The 17,694-nt window shown below is 34.5% G+C and overlaps 1 protein-coding gene across 1 annotated transcript; it reads left to right on the top strand.

The window, feature by feature from the left end:
- Nucleotides 1–1,856: 1,856 nt before the first annotated feature.
- On the top strand, nt 1,857–11,763 carry LOC132554668 (uncharacterized). The gene is given in 9 exon segments (XM_060218981.1): nt 1,857–2,087; nt 6,498–6,856; nt 7,126–8,078; nt 8,188–8,220; nt 8,223–8,904; nt 9,514–9,598; nt 10,353–10,487; nt 11,038–11,218; nt 11,540–11,763. Coding segments are annotated over 9 exon segments (2,883 nt in total).
- Nucleotides 11,764–17,694: the final 5,931 nt, after the last annotated feature.

Here is a 17,694-nt window from a genome sequence, read left to right as displayed (position 1 = left end):
GACACTCGTGAATATCTATCTGTGATGGATGAGTCAAGTGATTAGCAGTTTATGCATTATATTTTTATACCTCGCATTACACTTACTTTAATTGGTAATTTGATTATCTCCCTTGATTGTACAGCGGCCAGATTTGTTTACTTTAATCTATTGATTAATTTTAAGAAATGTGTGATCCTCTGTTCCAAGGAGCCACACGTTGCTGTGTGGTGGGGATAACAAATGAAGAAAGTCCTCGGTTTCTTGCTGGCGAATTTTAATTGAGTTTGTGGGTTCCTAAGCGTCCAAAATCCCCTAGGCCTAGCGACAGCGGTCTAGTGCGTTCTGTACGGAGTCCAGTGACCGAAGTGAAGGGCGGTCTCACTAGCCTCTATTTATCCCTACATGACAGCCAAGTTATTATTATTTCCAATTTTGAATTTAGTTCCAGACAACCTGAAGCCAATAGATTCTAATTAAAACAGAAAGACTACGATTTGGCCCTACATGTCGACCGATCTCTTGGTTTGAGCTATCCATGTAAACAAAATGCATCGTCACGTAAACATTTGTCAACATAATCTGCTTTGGTTAATTTACTGCACTTGCTACATTTAATGAAAGTTGCATCGTCGGTTTGAGATTTGGTGAGAGTAATATTTAGGTGAATCGATTCTCTGAAAATTAAGAAATATTCAAAGTATTTTTCTGTGATATGGCTGATATGTAATGTAAGCGATTATGAATAGTATTGCATTCGCCTGACTGCGATCTCGATCGCAAGGAGCAGTGAAAAGTGTCGGCTCTGAGAGTGACGATGGACTTGTATTCTCACTAAGTATTACAGAAACTTTCATACACTTATCTGATATTGGCAGAAATCGTGATCGTTTAAAATTCAGGACTGAACGATACCTACACTGGTAATCTACCCGAACTATGTGGTATAGAACAAGGTTATACAACTGGAGAAGAAGCTTGGCACACTGAAAGGACAATTCACACATAAGTAATACACCGCTGCAACGGCTCTCAGACATTGTGTGGAACTGTTCATTTAGGTGGAGACTTAACTACACCTTTAACAAGAGTGCAGCTGTATTCTTTCGTCCGGAAAGTAGGAAGATTTAACTATGGAAAATGTAACATTTCGCTCGGACAAGATTAAGTTCCAATTGAGAGCTCTAAAATGTATGCTGGTATATTTAACGAAAAATTAAGGTTTATGAGAATCGAAAGGAATTAAACAGCTTCATCCTGGTCACCGGAGTCAGTCACAAAAATGGTATGAATCCCTTCGCCAGTGTTACAGTATGGCGGAAAGGGGTAGTCTCCCCTTCCCTTCTATTTGGTTGTGAATTGCAGAGTAACTTTTCAAACACTACACTAACTAACATGGAAAACGTTTCAACATAAAACAGCGCGATGAATACAAGATTTTGATACCCGCTCTCCGAACGCCGCAACAAGCTCTTCACTAGACGAGATCATCAGCGACATTTATTTATCTAAACTGCTCTTTCGGAATAAGCTCTGCATATGTGAATATCTGTTTATGTAGAAGCAAGTATTTTTTGCTAGATTTGTAGAATACACTACCAACAAAAACGGATCCCCAGGATTCCTACCGAACGCACGTACATGCAATTATGAAAAAGTACAATATAGAAACGTTCTTTCGATTATATCACCCTGACGACGAAATCCGACATAAATCTCCGTGGAACACCGTGTAAGACAAGTGATACAGACGTACGAGAAGACAAAATGTATGGAGACGTACGAGCAGACAAAATATATGGAGACGAACGAGGAGACGATTGTATGGAGAGGTACGAGGAGACAAAATATTAGACACGTACGAGGAGACAAAATGTATGGAGACGTACGAGGAGACAAAATATATGGAGACGTACGAAGAGACAAAATGTATGGAGACGTACGAGGAGACAAAATATATGGAGACGTACGAGGAGACAAAATGTATGGAGACGTACGAGGAGACACAATGTATGGAGACGTATGAGGAGAAAAAATGTATGAAGACGCTGGCGGAAAGGATATTCTGTACATCTCACACATCCCTTGAGAAAAATTTTAAATGTTATGTAAAAGAAATATGTTAATTGTCTGAATTAATACAACTTTCCTTTATATCAGAAGCTTCTTCAGTCGTTTGTAAACTTTGTGGTTATACCGTCACTGACATTGCTATTCATTTTACTATAGAATATACGTTTGTACCGAAAGGGATTTAATTCAAGAAACAGTTCTAAACTTTCTTCAAGTACACGACTTTGTGAAATTCGCGGAAATGGGTACGAAAACAAACGGAATTGGTTCTTGGTAAACGATCAAATGTGTTGACTTATCAGATAGACTTTTTTGTATTATGTGCGAAAAGAATGAAATAAATAGCGAAAATGTTACCTAAAATGTACACGAAAACATGAAAATTAATAAACAAATCATAAACTGACTAAGCATTGAATTGTAAAATCATTCCTGTCTCCATCCTATGTCACTTACATAATATTCTACACTGCACTATATTAACCTGTTTATTATCTCCCGAAAATGGGGAAATAAAGATTATCTATATACCATGCGTCAATTTTCTAATTACCACCCATCCAATATCAATTTTCAAAGTTGTTTGATTTCGTAAACAGATATATACCAAGGGTCAATAAATAGGTCAACAAAGGTCACAGGTCAAACAAACAATTATTATCATCAATATTCAATACTTTTCCTTCCCATATTATTACAATGCATAATGCGAAGTTGTGTCAAATATCAATATATAGGTAATCACAGGTCAAGTATGTCATCAATATCAATCAATAATGTATGCTTTTCATTTAAACATTTTAAATATAAAGGTCATTATAGGTCATAGGTTAAATAACTGATCGATAGCAATCAAGACGGTATATTTTCATTTGCACATATAAAGTTAAAGTCAGAAGACCCAACTGTCTCAACCCTATACCTACCCTCAACCTCGTCCAACTCTCTCCTTACCGGTCAATTGTGGCAGTAATATTGATTTCGCAATATTGTCGATCTCAACAGAAGTGTCTGCACGGGGCTCATTTCCCAAATTCACTTCTCAAACAACGGGATAACTTTCAGCGTTACAGAGCCGAACATGGACAACCACGCCGGAGACTAGGGTCGAATTTCTGTCGGCACACTTGTTAGGGAATACGTAAATTTTCTTGTTCTTTCACAATTCTAATAGAATTCGTCAAAATGATTTTTTTTTCTAAAAAAAAATCAAACTGTAAATGTCGTTTATCAAAACACATGACTCTAATAAATAGTTATGACTCCTATTGTGAAAACATACTTTATAATGTAATTAGATGCTAGAAAAAACTTTTGAGGGACACTCTACAAAACATACCTTCAAATCAAATGCAATTTTTGTGAAATCGTCCTGACCTCCAGAGAACCGTTTCCTATATAACGTCCCGGACTACGGTAAAATAATAAACCGATGTAGTCTTTTTCGACCTAATTTACGATATGACACGATTTTTTTTATATTCAAGCCTTGTGATGGACATGTTACTATACTCCGACCGTGACGCAGACAGGTGACCTTATTACATGTACATACACCAGGCTCATAATATTACATATCCAAGGTGACTTTGAACGTACATGCCCTCTGTAATTGAGTCAAACCTCCTTAGTTCACAACCGATCCAAATAAAACTACTGTTCAAAAAACTTGTACCTAGATATTACTTTTGTGTGTAACATGATTCATCATATGAGAAGTAATTTTTTTGTGAATACAATGATGATATTTCTTCCATAGTTTAAAAAAGAGAAGAAAATCACAACCAATGAGTGTAACGCCAAAGCCAGTCTATGCCTTAGTTGAGTTTATCTTCTTATCATATTTACCAGAAACAATACTATCTCAAATAGAAATATTTGCGAAGACAATCGTAATAAAAATGGTGCAAATATTGTGTTTCAGCCGTGAAATAATAAAAACGTGTTTGTATCTGTTTTGCTCGGAAATTTCGTAAAATTTACAACGAATCATGCGAGTTGACATGAAACATTGTAAGCTCATAGGATTAAAATGCACGTAAGCTTTTAAATTTGCATTGTAACTTGTATGTATCTAAAGGAGATCTTAAGTTCCGGGTTTATGCCCTTCTGGGAGACTCTTCAATTTGGAGGGAGGAAATGACATCAGCTAATTAGCATATATACGGCAACATGACCCAATGGCGCTCTCTGTCAAATTAGAGCGGAAGAAACACAATGCGAACAGCTAAACATCAACGGTGAGTCAACTTGCAAACTGTGCAAATAATCAATATATTTACTTTTAAAACATATTTTATCCAATTTGCAAGCTGGCATTCTTTTCTAAATTACGAAAACGTCTATCCAGAAAATGTTGGTCCTGTCCGTTTCGCCTTTTACTGCGTTATGTCGTATGAGGGTCGTATGCTCACTTTCAGTTTTCAGTATCTGTGTTGTTAGGGTGTAAATTTTACAATTTCGTAGCGAAATATAAAAACTTTAACATTTTTTTATTTCAATATGTACTTCAATTTGAATAATCTACTCGTTGTATTTTTTTATCGGTCTGGTATCCGTCTTCTGCTGAGTCAACAATCAGCTGTTTGCAAGTGTTATGTTTACATAACATGTACATTACTTACTAAGCTGCCCTATAAACTTTGCTTGAAAAAAATATAACACAATTCCCCAACCAACCCTTTCCTAGCATTTCAGCTGAAATATGAATGCTTTTCTATCTAATTCAGTATTTAATCAAGGGAGTTGTTGCAATATAGTCGACAGATTTATTTTCAGACAGTTTACAGTAAATTACTAGATTACCAAGTGTTAGTTGTCATGTTGTAGGTCTAAATTCTTATTGATTGAAGGCCAGGATATAAGGAGGCTGGGTAGCTGTGTATTACTATTAATATTAACAATGCATCTTTCTATAAATATATCTTGACTAACTTTTTTGAAGTAGACTTTCATATCATTACATAAAAAAAACACGGCCAGGTATATTATTTGAAGACATAATTTCTTTAATGAATGAAAATAAGTAACTTTCTGTTGAGCAGGTTAGAACAAAACAAAACAAAAAAAAACTGTGGATCATTCACAAGCTGACGTAGCCCTGTGTAAATTTCCTAAATCAAAACTGGTAAAATTCATAAACAGTGTTAAGTCATGCTCACTGCGGTTTCATTAATATCTTTATGAGATTCAGGGAGACCATCTTACCTTGAGCACTATTACATGGTTTTGCATTGATTTGATTTATGATGTCTATAAATTTTGTCTGCCCAGAGATCATGCAGATGCCAGCTAAATACAATTTGGCATGTGTATACGAGAGCTGATTGATAAGTTGTGAGCCTTGTATTGAAGAAGTTAAGCAGGGATGTCTTTTTTCAACTCTACTACTGAGTATTCACTGACTATTAAAGGCAGCTTACCCGAAGACTAGTGTCATTTGATTAGTTTACGTCAAAGAAGTAGCACTCTAAACATAGAGGATGGTATTGTGTCAATGAAGACAAAACCGCTGGGTTCATTCAATGTTTAATCACTTGATCATGTAAAATAGACATTCTGGAATATACAAGAAAACATGATCAAACACTTTCACAAATTCACAAATCTCTCATTACATATTCAACAGTTCATACTTCTCTTTCAGTCAGATTATGATGTTATACATGCAGTGGAGGACTTTCTGAACAGTCAAGAAAAGGACTTCTTTAAAAGTGAATTGAGGCCCTTAAACATCACTGGCAAAAGCGTATAGATACTGAAGGGGTTTATGTTGAAAAATTATGAAATATGTCCATCAAAAGTCAAACCCTTAAATATGAGGCTTATAACATATCAATCAGCCCTCATATGTCTTTACAAATTTTACTGATTAAATCATAGTCAGAGTATCCCTATTGATTTCTTCTGTGTGTGTTACTTGCAGACATGCTAGAGTGAACACTAATGCAACCAAAATCAAGAAAGACTAACTGCAACATCCTATTCTTAAATGGAAAAACTTTATAAAATTCAAAATAATCTGTCTTGTGATCACTTCTTCAGCATTGAAGTATTTGGAGTCAAATATGAAGCCAGTAGTTGATTCTTAAGGTTTTGCAAATGGTATTTTTAACTTTGATCCTTTTAGTAATTGATCCGCCATTGTTTAAATGAAATTTTTCAATTGCAACTGTTAAATCCTCTTATTGAACTTTTCATTTGGTTTCAGAATCATGCTTTCAATTCAGAACTAGGAGTTCATGACCACAGCAAACCTCAACTTGACCATGATTGATTTCTCGTCACATAGGAATCAGGAGGTACAATTTGTTCACTGATATAATAGTTATTTGAGTTCAATTTGTTTTCAATTGTCTGATATATGTTTCTGAACATTGCAGACCTATAACATTTAGATTTATATAATTACTGAATTGATTACATTTCACTTCCATTTTTTGTAGGATAATCACCAAAATGAAAATGTGGGGTTCTTTAACTTTTTACCACAACAAAAGACCAAGACCGACCAAGTATCTCTTCACAGCACAGAGAATGGTAACAACTACTACCTTTTTGCTGACAGCAGCACACATAACCGAATACCCTGCAATCATGTAGACTCTGGGTATTTTGAACAAGATAGTTTCAGCGACCCCTTATCTCCACCTTTGGCTCCCAATGATAAGTTTTCCCAATTTGACTCTATTGTGTCTGAGATTGTTGATGAGGACAGGAACTGCTCCCTCTTCTCCTTTGATGGGAGCCAAGATGAGAGCTCCCTGAGAGGACAGCAAACCAACAATTATGCATTTAATTACAGGTGAGTTCCCTATTTAACATTATATATTATATATAGATTGAGATTGACAATATTCATCGTTGAGGAACATTGTTTGTAGTAAACAATCAAAATGTAGAGAATTGTTGAAATTACAGAGTATACATAGTGCTAAAATAGCTCTTAATGCAAACACAATGTTTGTCAATTTCTTGAAGTCTATACTTTTAATGTGTAAATTGTTATGAGTTACATTATATTGGTTGCTTTCCCTATCTGATAAATGTGATGTCAAGTCTTTGAAATTTCAGATCCCCTGGACTCCATAGTACAAAAATCTCCTCAGCTGGACAATCAACTTCGGAGCACAGCCAGTGCAGTTTTCACCAAAGTGGTCAGTCTCATCTGATGAGTGACTGCTGGCCTGATGGTGGAGGGTCTCTCAGAGCAGAAAGTAATCCACACAATCTAGACACCCAGTCCTCCTCACTTCAGTCAAATCTTAGCTCTCTTGCCAATCCAGTGCCTAACGCTAATTATCATGGGATGGGAGGAAATACATCACGATATTCCGAGCCTTTAAGATTTTCTGGTCGACCAACAAATATGCAGGAGAGACATGCATGGTCATCTAGCAGAGCCCCACCATTTCCAAAAGAACAGAATACTGCTGACCAAGGAATAAATCTGAATATGTGTACGCCTGCAGATTTTTCGAAAGAGGCAAATTCTAATGTATCACCATTTGTAGGAAATGATCAATATTTGTCAGATTTCAATGGAAACAATTCTTTTAATAGGTCATCCAAAGTTGGTTCTTATTCATCCAGAAGTACTTCATCTGTAAACAGTGGTGGAAATATGAAACATACTGCTGAAAATGTCAACTTAATCAAGCAAAACAGTCAAGTGAGCTTTGATGTAGATCTTCATGGAATCTCAGGGAGTTACTGGTACCACAATCAGACTGGAGGAAGTTTTCCTTCAGAGAACCACATACCAACAAACAATCACAGTGATAAAAGCTTAAGTGAAGCTAAACACCATAACATCAATGCTATCAATTATCTAATGCAAAACGCCTTGAATAAGAATAATCAGGGTGAACAGGGAACATTGAACTCTCCTGCCCAACTAGCGGGGCTCTTTCCCAACAACATTTTTGTAGGAAGTGATGGATCCTTTAGAAACCAGTCTGTGGAGAACGTTCGGATTACAGACAGCAATCAATTGAGTCCAAAATGTCCTGAAAACATTGTACTGGGTAATTGGAAATCAGGGAATAATGCTTTTGCTCCGGATAGCCGTGAACACAAACATTCACATAACCAGCTGGCTGCACATGGTAGGATGATGGGGAATAAGTCTGATAGAAACATATCAGAAAAAGGTGATGCAGCTGATATACACTGTACAGTGAATGTGCCAACAAAGATGAGTCTGAACCAGTCAGCAGTTTTCAACACTGAGAACACTCCCTCTGTAGATAATGGCCATTCTGTGGATGTACATAACCAACAATCCTCAAAGAGTACCCTAACAGGAAACAACCAAGCATTTCTTGGTAATGCTCAAGTCTCCCCAGAGGAACTACTGCAATGTCTAAGTAAGTTACAAACATCTGTTGCCAACTCTGTTATCCAGCAGCACCACAATCCAAAACAATCTCTATCACGCAAGGGCAGCACAGCAATGGCCCAGGACAAGGGGCAGAGAACTAGGGAGGATACTCGTATCAGGCCTGTTGGAATATATGCCAACCCCACAACGGGTACAATGAAAGGAATTTCCCCCGTTTTAACCCCAAATGATAGACTTACAAATCAACTCTTACCCAAGGGCCCACCAGAACTTTATCATCCTTCCTTGAATCATCCCAGTCACCACCATCAGAACTATGTCCCTGCTCCAGGTCTAGTGTCTGGTCACTTTCTCACTGGACACCCAACATATCCTGCAGAACTGGTGGAATATTATCCTGTTGATCCCTATACTTCTTTCACACCTGCATTCTTACCAGCTGAAACCATCTATGATGTTCCTGCTTATTATGGATTACCTCCCTTTATACATGGATTCAAACAACCAAGGTATTTTCAATTTCAATGGTAACAACCTGTTTATAATACTGAGAAAATGATGAATACTAAGTGTCTGATGCTGATTTCCTGGAATTAAGTTCCAATAATTTAAAATTTTTCATTTTGTTCACATCTCCGATACATTTAATATTGGCCATTTACTTAAGTTACTTTGCATACCAAATATTTAACTTGATAAGGTGACCATTTGACTGATGATATGGATTTTTCATTTTCACTGTGTGATTGATGAAACATTGATATTTTACCATATAAATAGGGGATAGTTTTGATTGAAGAAGATAAAAGATAAATTTACTTTGAATAAGTGAAAAACATCAAATCACTTTTGGGATTAATTGAATTTGAATATTTGGTAAAGGAAAAAATGAAAAAACAAATAGAAAAAAAGAGAGAAAAAAATGAAAACTTATTAAATTATACACTTTCATTTACATTGTCATGTACAGTGATCATGGTGCGTACACAGGAATGATGAATGCATAATATCAAAATGTGGGTTTCAGTCAATATATTTCAGGGTTTAATTCTAGACATTTACCATCATATTATTCTGTAACAACTTTAAGTCTACAATTTCTGTTTGTTTTGAAAAAGGAGGAGTGGACCATCAATTGAACTTCACTTAAAACTTGAAGAATGCTATGAACAATTTAGAAATACAGAAAGGGAAAGAAAAAAGGTCAGTATCTTCTCAGCAGATTGTCAGTCTTGCCTGAGTTTAAAATTGTTTAGGACTTCTTGCTTTACACAATATGTTGGTGCTGTAATGTTAAATCTTTCATCCACTTTAAAATACTCGTACAATTGAAGAGGATTGTAGGGGATATGGTGTTGGAGTTAGAGCCAACATTGAGGTAATGTTGACTACCACTGATTGATTAGTTCGCTAGCTGAGGCAAGTAGAATGTGATTGCCAGTTCAATTAGTAGATAGGAGTATAACCATGTATCAACTTTATTTTTACTTTACATTTTTTGCCAGTTACAGCTTCATCACGGCTCAGTCCATCAGTTGAATCACTAATTCATGTTAGCTGTGGAAACTCCTTTCTTACTGTTCTCTTCCTGTTGAGTTTAATTTCAACAAGAGATATTGTGTAACATCAGTCCTGGATCTGTAGCTCTTAGTTCTAACAAAGCCTATCAGTTTCCTTGCATTTGGAGTGGTCCACTGCACCAAAGTTCACTGTTTCATTGCTCTATTGATTGAGATCAAATTCCTTTTAGTGTGAAGCCAGATGACAACTCTATTGAAACCTGTTACACTTGCATTATCATGACTGTAGTAATGTACTTATTATTCTATAAATAAGCCCTACCATTGCTTTTATAACACATATGCTTTTAGTATTCATGATAATTAAGTATCATGGATGAGATATTTATCACAAATATTATGTGAGAAAATGAATGTGATGTATTTCATGACTACAGACAGAAGCAGAGTTAGCCAGACAACACCCAGGCAAGAGGATCTCCAGTGCCAACAATATTGTAGTGCCACGCCTGCCTTCGAACCCATCACGTGTGGATAGACTAGTGGTGGACTCCTTCAAGGAGCATGCCAGGGTCAGTACATTAAAGAGTCCAAACGCTTGAAAGGTCAGGTCATAATTTATAATGGAAAATATCTTCATTTCTTTGTTTCACCAATGAAACAATCTACATAATTTGACATCATACTACTGGTGCCTAATTGTGTCCATGTGAGTCTTGTAAATTGATGATATGGAACCAGGTGTTACTCAGATCATTATTATAGGTTGGTGAAAGTTAACCCTAAACTGAATGACATGCATTGGAACCTAATTACCTCAAAGTCAGCTGGACCATTGGGAAACTATGAATTATCTAAGTGAAGTTAGTTTCATGTTTGGTCAAAGCTAGTTCAAATGTATGTTGTTCAGTTTGGCTGCCTCTGACAAATACTTCAAATGAAATCTGGTCTTCTAGTTATGTGAGTTCAAGGTGAGGAAAATTAACTTGAGATGAAATGATACTTTCAGGATTGAAATTCTGAAACAAAAGCAAAGGCCCAAAACATGTTGGAAATATTTTGGAGCAAACTTGTTCATGCCGTCTTGGATATATTCTAAGAATAACAAATTGTTTTGATTAGATTTTGACACTCATAGACAAAATGGAAAGATTGATGGGTGCTGGTCTCCATCCAAACATCCACTCAGCCTTGGAACGTTGGCTGGAGGGAATCAGAAAGGTTCAAGCACGTCGCAAAGAGGAGATAGTTAATGCAACCAACAGGAACCGAAATGGAGGGCCTCGACACCAGGATGATAAAGGTACTGACTTACAACAGATCTTTGATTCTCAGATCCCTTGATATTTAGCTCACTTGTCGAGAGAGGAAGAGAATCGATGTGGTTTGATCAGCATCCGTTATTGGAGAGACATCAACCTTTTTCTTTATGGTCTTATAATTATAAGATTGAAAGCAGTTTAATAAATTTGACTGTAGTTCTGTGTTTTCTTCAAAAGTTAGATGATGATTCAAAATGGATTTTAACAGATAAATATAGCATGCTGAAGAGGTCTCTGATTTCAGTTGTTTATGAACTATTTCATTTAATCCTTTAACTTTTAAATGTTAAATTGTATTTCAGATGTATTGGCACTTGCTGCCAGCATAAGTGAACTGACAGCTCTGGCAAGGAGAGCTCGTACTGCCACCTGGTGTGCCTTGCAGATTTCAGACAAAGACAATCCTACCTTGTGTAAACTTGGCATTGACATGAGGATGCCATCTCTACCTCTTCACTTTCAACAGACCTTCACAGCCAAATTACCCATGACAGAACTCACCACCGCCACCGAAGCAAAAGACTGAGGAAAGTTTCATTAACTGTTCCAGCAGTAAGACATGCCTTAAGCTTTTAATTTTGTGTCAAAATTGATGAATAACATCATTTCTTCTGTTAAACTGTGCTTGTTTGGTCTATATTTATGCACTCTCTAGTTAATTTGATGATTTGTACTTTTTATTCAATATGATATCTTCAAGTCTCTGCTGTTACATTGAATGTAAAACTGAAAACTTTCTGCTTTGGTTTTCACTGAAAATAATTAGAAATATTTTGATAAATTCTTTTGGGAGACATTCCTTTTATTCAAAATTGAAATTTCCAATCTTCAATATTGAAATACAGATCTGAAAGATTAAATTTTAAAAAGAAGGTTTAGTGATACTGTAGTTTTAATTTCTTTGTTTGATCTTCCAGCCAAATTACTTCTGATTTTGAAGTTGTAAATCGTCTGTTACAACTTAACTTTGCAAGTATGCAAAATATGAGATGTTGAAATAAGTAAGATTGGCCCTTATACTAAATGTTCTCAAAGTGGGTTGTATATTATTTTGTCATTAGAAGTATTAATGAAAATTCTATTGAGTTGTATAAAGCAATAGAATTATGCAAAGGAGGCAAACTATAAATCAGTTATCAATATTATTTATTTTATAAAGAATGAATATATTCTTTTAAAGCTTGTGGCTATGGTGTTTGTGATTGTGAATGTTTTGTATGCTGCAGTTACTGATGTTACTGTAGACTGTATAAATCTGTTTAAGTCAAGACATTGTAATGTTGTCAGGAATAGCCAAATTCCAGTAGACAATTGCCCAGCAAAATATGTTGGTGTTACAATATGGTGTTGAAGTAGGTATGTACCTGGAGTGTTGAACCTGACTACATATATCATTTAACATGATTACAGTACCACGTGTACAGTGTGAAAAGTAATGTATACTGAAATGAAATACAAGGAAATCTGAGGTGTCTTAATTAATGAGATATTTATTATTCCCTTTCATCTTAGAAAACCTCTTAAAGATATTTTTCCTGCTTTTGATACCTTTCTGCAAATATTCTCAGACCACTTAAATTTCAAAAACCAAATCAAGTTATGCCAAAAAATTCAGAGTTGTTGATAATTATTAAATTTTGCAATTGTATCTTATTTTTGAGAACAGGATCAAATCTTCTGGTACATATCTAGTCTGTAATTTAAGAACACAGTAGGCTCAAAACCACTGATGAGCCAGTAAAAACACCAGTGTATATAATTCATTGAAGTGCTGGAACAAAAGGTTGAGTTGGTGCTGTTTTTGCTTTGTGTGTATTGAAAGTATTCTATTTTATAAAATGTGTTCCATTACATGACTGTTGTATGTTTGTTAATTAAGGTCACACCTGTTATGTGACATGTTGCTATGTACACCACATTGCACTAAATGCTAATTTATATATTTATTTCTAACTAGCCGACAAAATTATTTAAGAGTTGATTGTTTTATTTCTTTAAAAAGGAAGTTGCTTGTATTTGTGTAAAAGTATGGGCTTTAATACTAGCTTTGATACTTTGTAAATTTGGAATCAGAGCTCAGAAAAGAGCATTTATTTATTTTGTATGTGTATATATGTATGCAATTTTCAAACTCAGCACAAAGTGTAAGTTTGAAATAAATGATAAAGTTTGTCTCTAAATTTGATTATAGAATAATAAACTTGTACACTTCTAACCCAAAAGTGCTATTGTAATTGATCGTTTTTATTGTTGCAGATTTTTTTTATTGCCAAATAAATTACCAATTCTGTGTTTATGGTCTGTAGAACATAGAGACTAGCTCAGGTGAGCAAGTGACAAGATGAAATTACTTACGTTAGTTTGTAGTTTTAGTAGTAATGCTTGTTACTAGTGATGTATATTAGGTGAAGAAATGTTTGATGGTTTTATGGTTGAGAGTTCAGTAACATTCAAATGCTGTATCCAATACACAGTTTTAGGTATTAGACATCAAGCAGTGGTTGTGTATTTTGTTCTATAGGAGAGAAAAGGGTGATGAGCATAGACTATATTTATTTTTTCAACTATACTCAGAGTTATTACCATGGCATTCACTTTATGAGCCTATGTAATTTGTGTATATCCAAAGAAACAGCTATTTTGTTAGTTACAACTTCCTAGAGGTTTGATTAGTTAGTACTTTTTAAGAGACAAAAGAGTTGTCATTTTTAACGACAATTTGGATATTGTGTAGAGATGGAAGTTTTAAGTGGCTAGAGACCAGAGACCAGAATGTCATTTTATCATATTTATTGAGTTTTAGTTGGATTGTAGTTGTTATATGCCTTTATTGGTTGTTTGTTATATTTATCATATTGTAGATCTTCAATTGTTTATTTATTGTAATCATTTTTAACTAGGATGATACAGGTATTCAATTATAATGACCTCTGCTGTGATTTAAATATGTCTACCTTAATACTTTGTTTATATGTTTTGGTGAAGTCAAGCGATATATACTGATATTGTTATGCCTTCATAGAGAAATGTTTTTTGTCTCCCTTGTTTGCATAGTAGCTGTAGACTTTGCATTGTTTTAATATGAATGTATCAGTCTATATCCTAAACTTATGTGATAAACAAAAATTATTTAAAGAAGTTATCATTGATAGTTTTGTTATCTTCCTATCCTCATTTTAATCATATTATTTTTCTGCCATCAAAGTTTTGCTTTCTACTCTAGCTTGATGTTTTTCCTCTCATTCATAGGAGAAATATGGCAGAAATGAAATGAAGGTGAACTATTTTGTATTACACTGCTGTTGTGATCCAATTATAGAGACTATACTCAGGTTAATGTACATACTGGACCAGTCCTGTGTTTCATATTCTTTAGCTCAGTGTAAAATATATTTCCTTAATGCAAGTTTTCTATAGCCCTGGGAATTGATTGAGATTTCATGATCAGTGATTGGTTATAATTGGTCGCTGTAAACTGTTTGTTTTTATGAATGACTAGGTGTATACTATTTACCTGCAGTTACAATTGTATTTAACATAAATAACAATCATTATTTTATTTTATGATCGAATAATCAAAAATTTTTAAGATTTCTCTGTAAAATTTTCTTGTATAAGATATTTTTGATTGGTATACTAAGCCAATATACCAGGGTATGTGTCCAGCTGATTCGAATTCAAGATGGCCGACAGGCAGACATCTTGGATTTTGGAAGTAAAAGTTTGTTACTGCTATTTCTTGTTTAAACTACCAGACACAATTCAACCAAATTTTAGAGTTACATGTAGCGTCTTTTGTCTACAGGGATTGAAAGATATAATGATATTGTTGAAAGGCATGTCCAAGAGTTAAATTGTTAAGGAACTAAGGGAGAGTGGCAGATGAGGTTGGCTTTGACTATATTAATTTCGATTTCCATCCAAACCTTTGTAAATGTTCCAAACAAATACTGATAGAAACTTGCAAGGACTGAAAGTTTGACCAACAAATTGTGCTTAGAGGTTGATTTCAGTAGTGTCTATTTCTACTAGATCTAAAACTGATATGATGTAACATTGTCTCAAAGTACTAGAAGTAATACACTGTATCAGTGAAACATATTTACACATTTTACTGATAACTCCATTCCGTACTGATCAATTTTGCATGGACTTTCAAAATAGATGAACAAAAGCAGCCATTTATTTCTATCTATCAAGAATCTCTTATTCAAACCTGAATCTCTTTTTTTAAGCATTCTTTTCTTTGTTTAATTTTGTCTTTTTTCATAATGCTACATTATACATTCATTCAAGATAACCCAGAAACAAGTTCTCTATGAACAGGTGAACTTTGTACCAAACTGAACCTTGACCTTAATAGCAATCGTTTGTGATGTATGGTTTTACTGTAAATTTGTCATCTTCTAAATACTGTTTAATAGAATGTTGGTAATTATCAGTGGATTGTTATAGCCCTAGAGGAAACTGCAGTTGAATTGTTTTCTTAATATATATATATCACGGAACAAGATCTTCAAAACAAAAACAGTTTTGAGTCCCAAATTCTTGTGACAGTTTTTGTTTTAGAACATCAAGAAAATTAATGAGGATAAAATAAATATCCTGTATCCTGTGTCCTTGTTAATATTAAATGTACAATATGTTTGATAAAGGCATCAAATAGTGAAAAAATACGCTTAAAACACAAATATCATCAGATGATAATTTTTGTCCTTTTCACTTCTTATAACTGTCTGATTGTCAGAATACTGCCTGTATTTATGTTGACTACCTCAGTAAGCTTGATTTCGGGTCACTTTGTCTCAGTTAGTATAAACATGTCTGTCGACTCAGCTCATATTTGTACTTCAAAATGTATTTAGAGGTCTTATCAGTCACACTTTATTACAGTAATCAAAATATTGATGTACATTTTAAATGTAATACCGTCTTGCCTTGGCGAAAGATGTTAGATTTATCTGCATTGAGGAGAAATCATGGTATTAAAGATTTTTGTTGATAGGAAAATGAATTTAGATTAGAGAATGGTATGACTTCTTGGAGCAAGAAAAGATTGCAGGGCATGATGAAGCTAGATAGAACAATTGCTGTTGTTGTTAGTTATGTACAGATGTATCTTAAGAAAAATGTCTATGTTTTCGGATATTTTTCATAGAGCTGGTAACCCCTTATACTTGAGGAGGAAAGTGTTCAGTTGTGATATGTTGATGTGTTTAATTTGATAAGAAAAGTGATTGTTAGGAGGTTTATACACCAAAAAAGCATTATGATAGTCAAAAATAATCTATTTAGAAAATATTTGTGTGCTGTAAGTTTTATAAGAAAGACATTACATATCTGTGTTTATCTGTGGTGATTTGTTGTGGCTAGATTACTTAAATGATGTATGATTATATGAATATAGTATAGATTTTATCCTTCCAGATCAGACATGCTGCAGACACGGTAGATTTTTATAGATTTAAGCCCAATAAATCTAGTATGCAATAGGTACGATTTTAGAATGCAATGTAGATTTTAGCTTGTGAAATCAACATGTATCATGCTGTGGATATGACCTTAGAACATAGCGTAGATTTTGGCTAATGAAATGAAAATGATCTTTGAAGACAGTGTAGATTTTAGCATGTGAAGTCTGGCATGCTGTGGACGATATGACCTTTGAAGACAGTTTAGATTTTAGCATGTGAAGTCTGGCATGCTGTGGACGACATGATCTTTGAAGACAGTGTAGATTTTAGCATGTGAAGTCTGGCATGCTGTGGACGATATGATCTTTGAAGACAGTGTAGACTTTAGTATGTGAAATATGGCAGATATGACCTTCAAATATAGTGTAGATTTCAGTGTTTTATATTTGGCATGCTGCAGACAAGACATTTTAGATCATGGTGGATGTAGATTTAGCTTACGAGATGTGACATCTCTCGCAGACCTGACATGAGAACTTAGTATCAAGATCTAGGGTGCTGTGGACACCTCTTTTCCAATGCTGTACTTCTTGATCATATGGAACTTTGACCGTGATCAAAGTAAAAAATATTTCTTTTTTTCATATTCTGTAAAGAATATCATCGTTATGATAACTTAAAAGTATTAATTCTTCTGCAAATTCAGAAAAAATTGTTTTAACATACTTACCATTCCAATCTGATCGTTTGACTGTGTCAGTTTTAATAGTAAATTTTATTTGCATTGTGTTTGTTTACCTGAGATACCTAGAGTTTATGAAAATAGATATTTATTATTATGTATATGAACTCTTGCATTGAGGTGCCTTTTCTCTGTCAGTGTTAAAAAATCTCTGTGTTGTAAGTATTTTCATGAGCACCAAATCTGCAAGTGACAAAAGCCATTAGTTCACATTAGCTTTTGAAAACAAGACTTAACATTTCATTTGAAAAGTTTATGTTTATTCATATTTTATACAAAATATTTTTTTCTGAATAATTCT

This window comes from Ylistrum balloti, unplaced genomic scaffold, assembly GCF_031769215.1.
Source record: "Ylistrum balloti isolate Yb309-2 unplaced genomic scaffold, AGI_CSIRO_Ybal_v1 Utg370420, whole genome shotgun sequence".
Taxonomy (NCBI): domain Eukaryota; kingdom Metazoa; phylum Mollusca; class Bivalvia; order Pectinida; family Pectinidae; genus Ylistrum; species Ylistrum balloti.
This window is presented reverse-complemented; position numbering and strand designations above follow the sequence as displayed.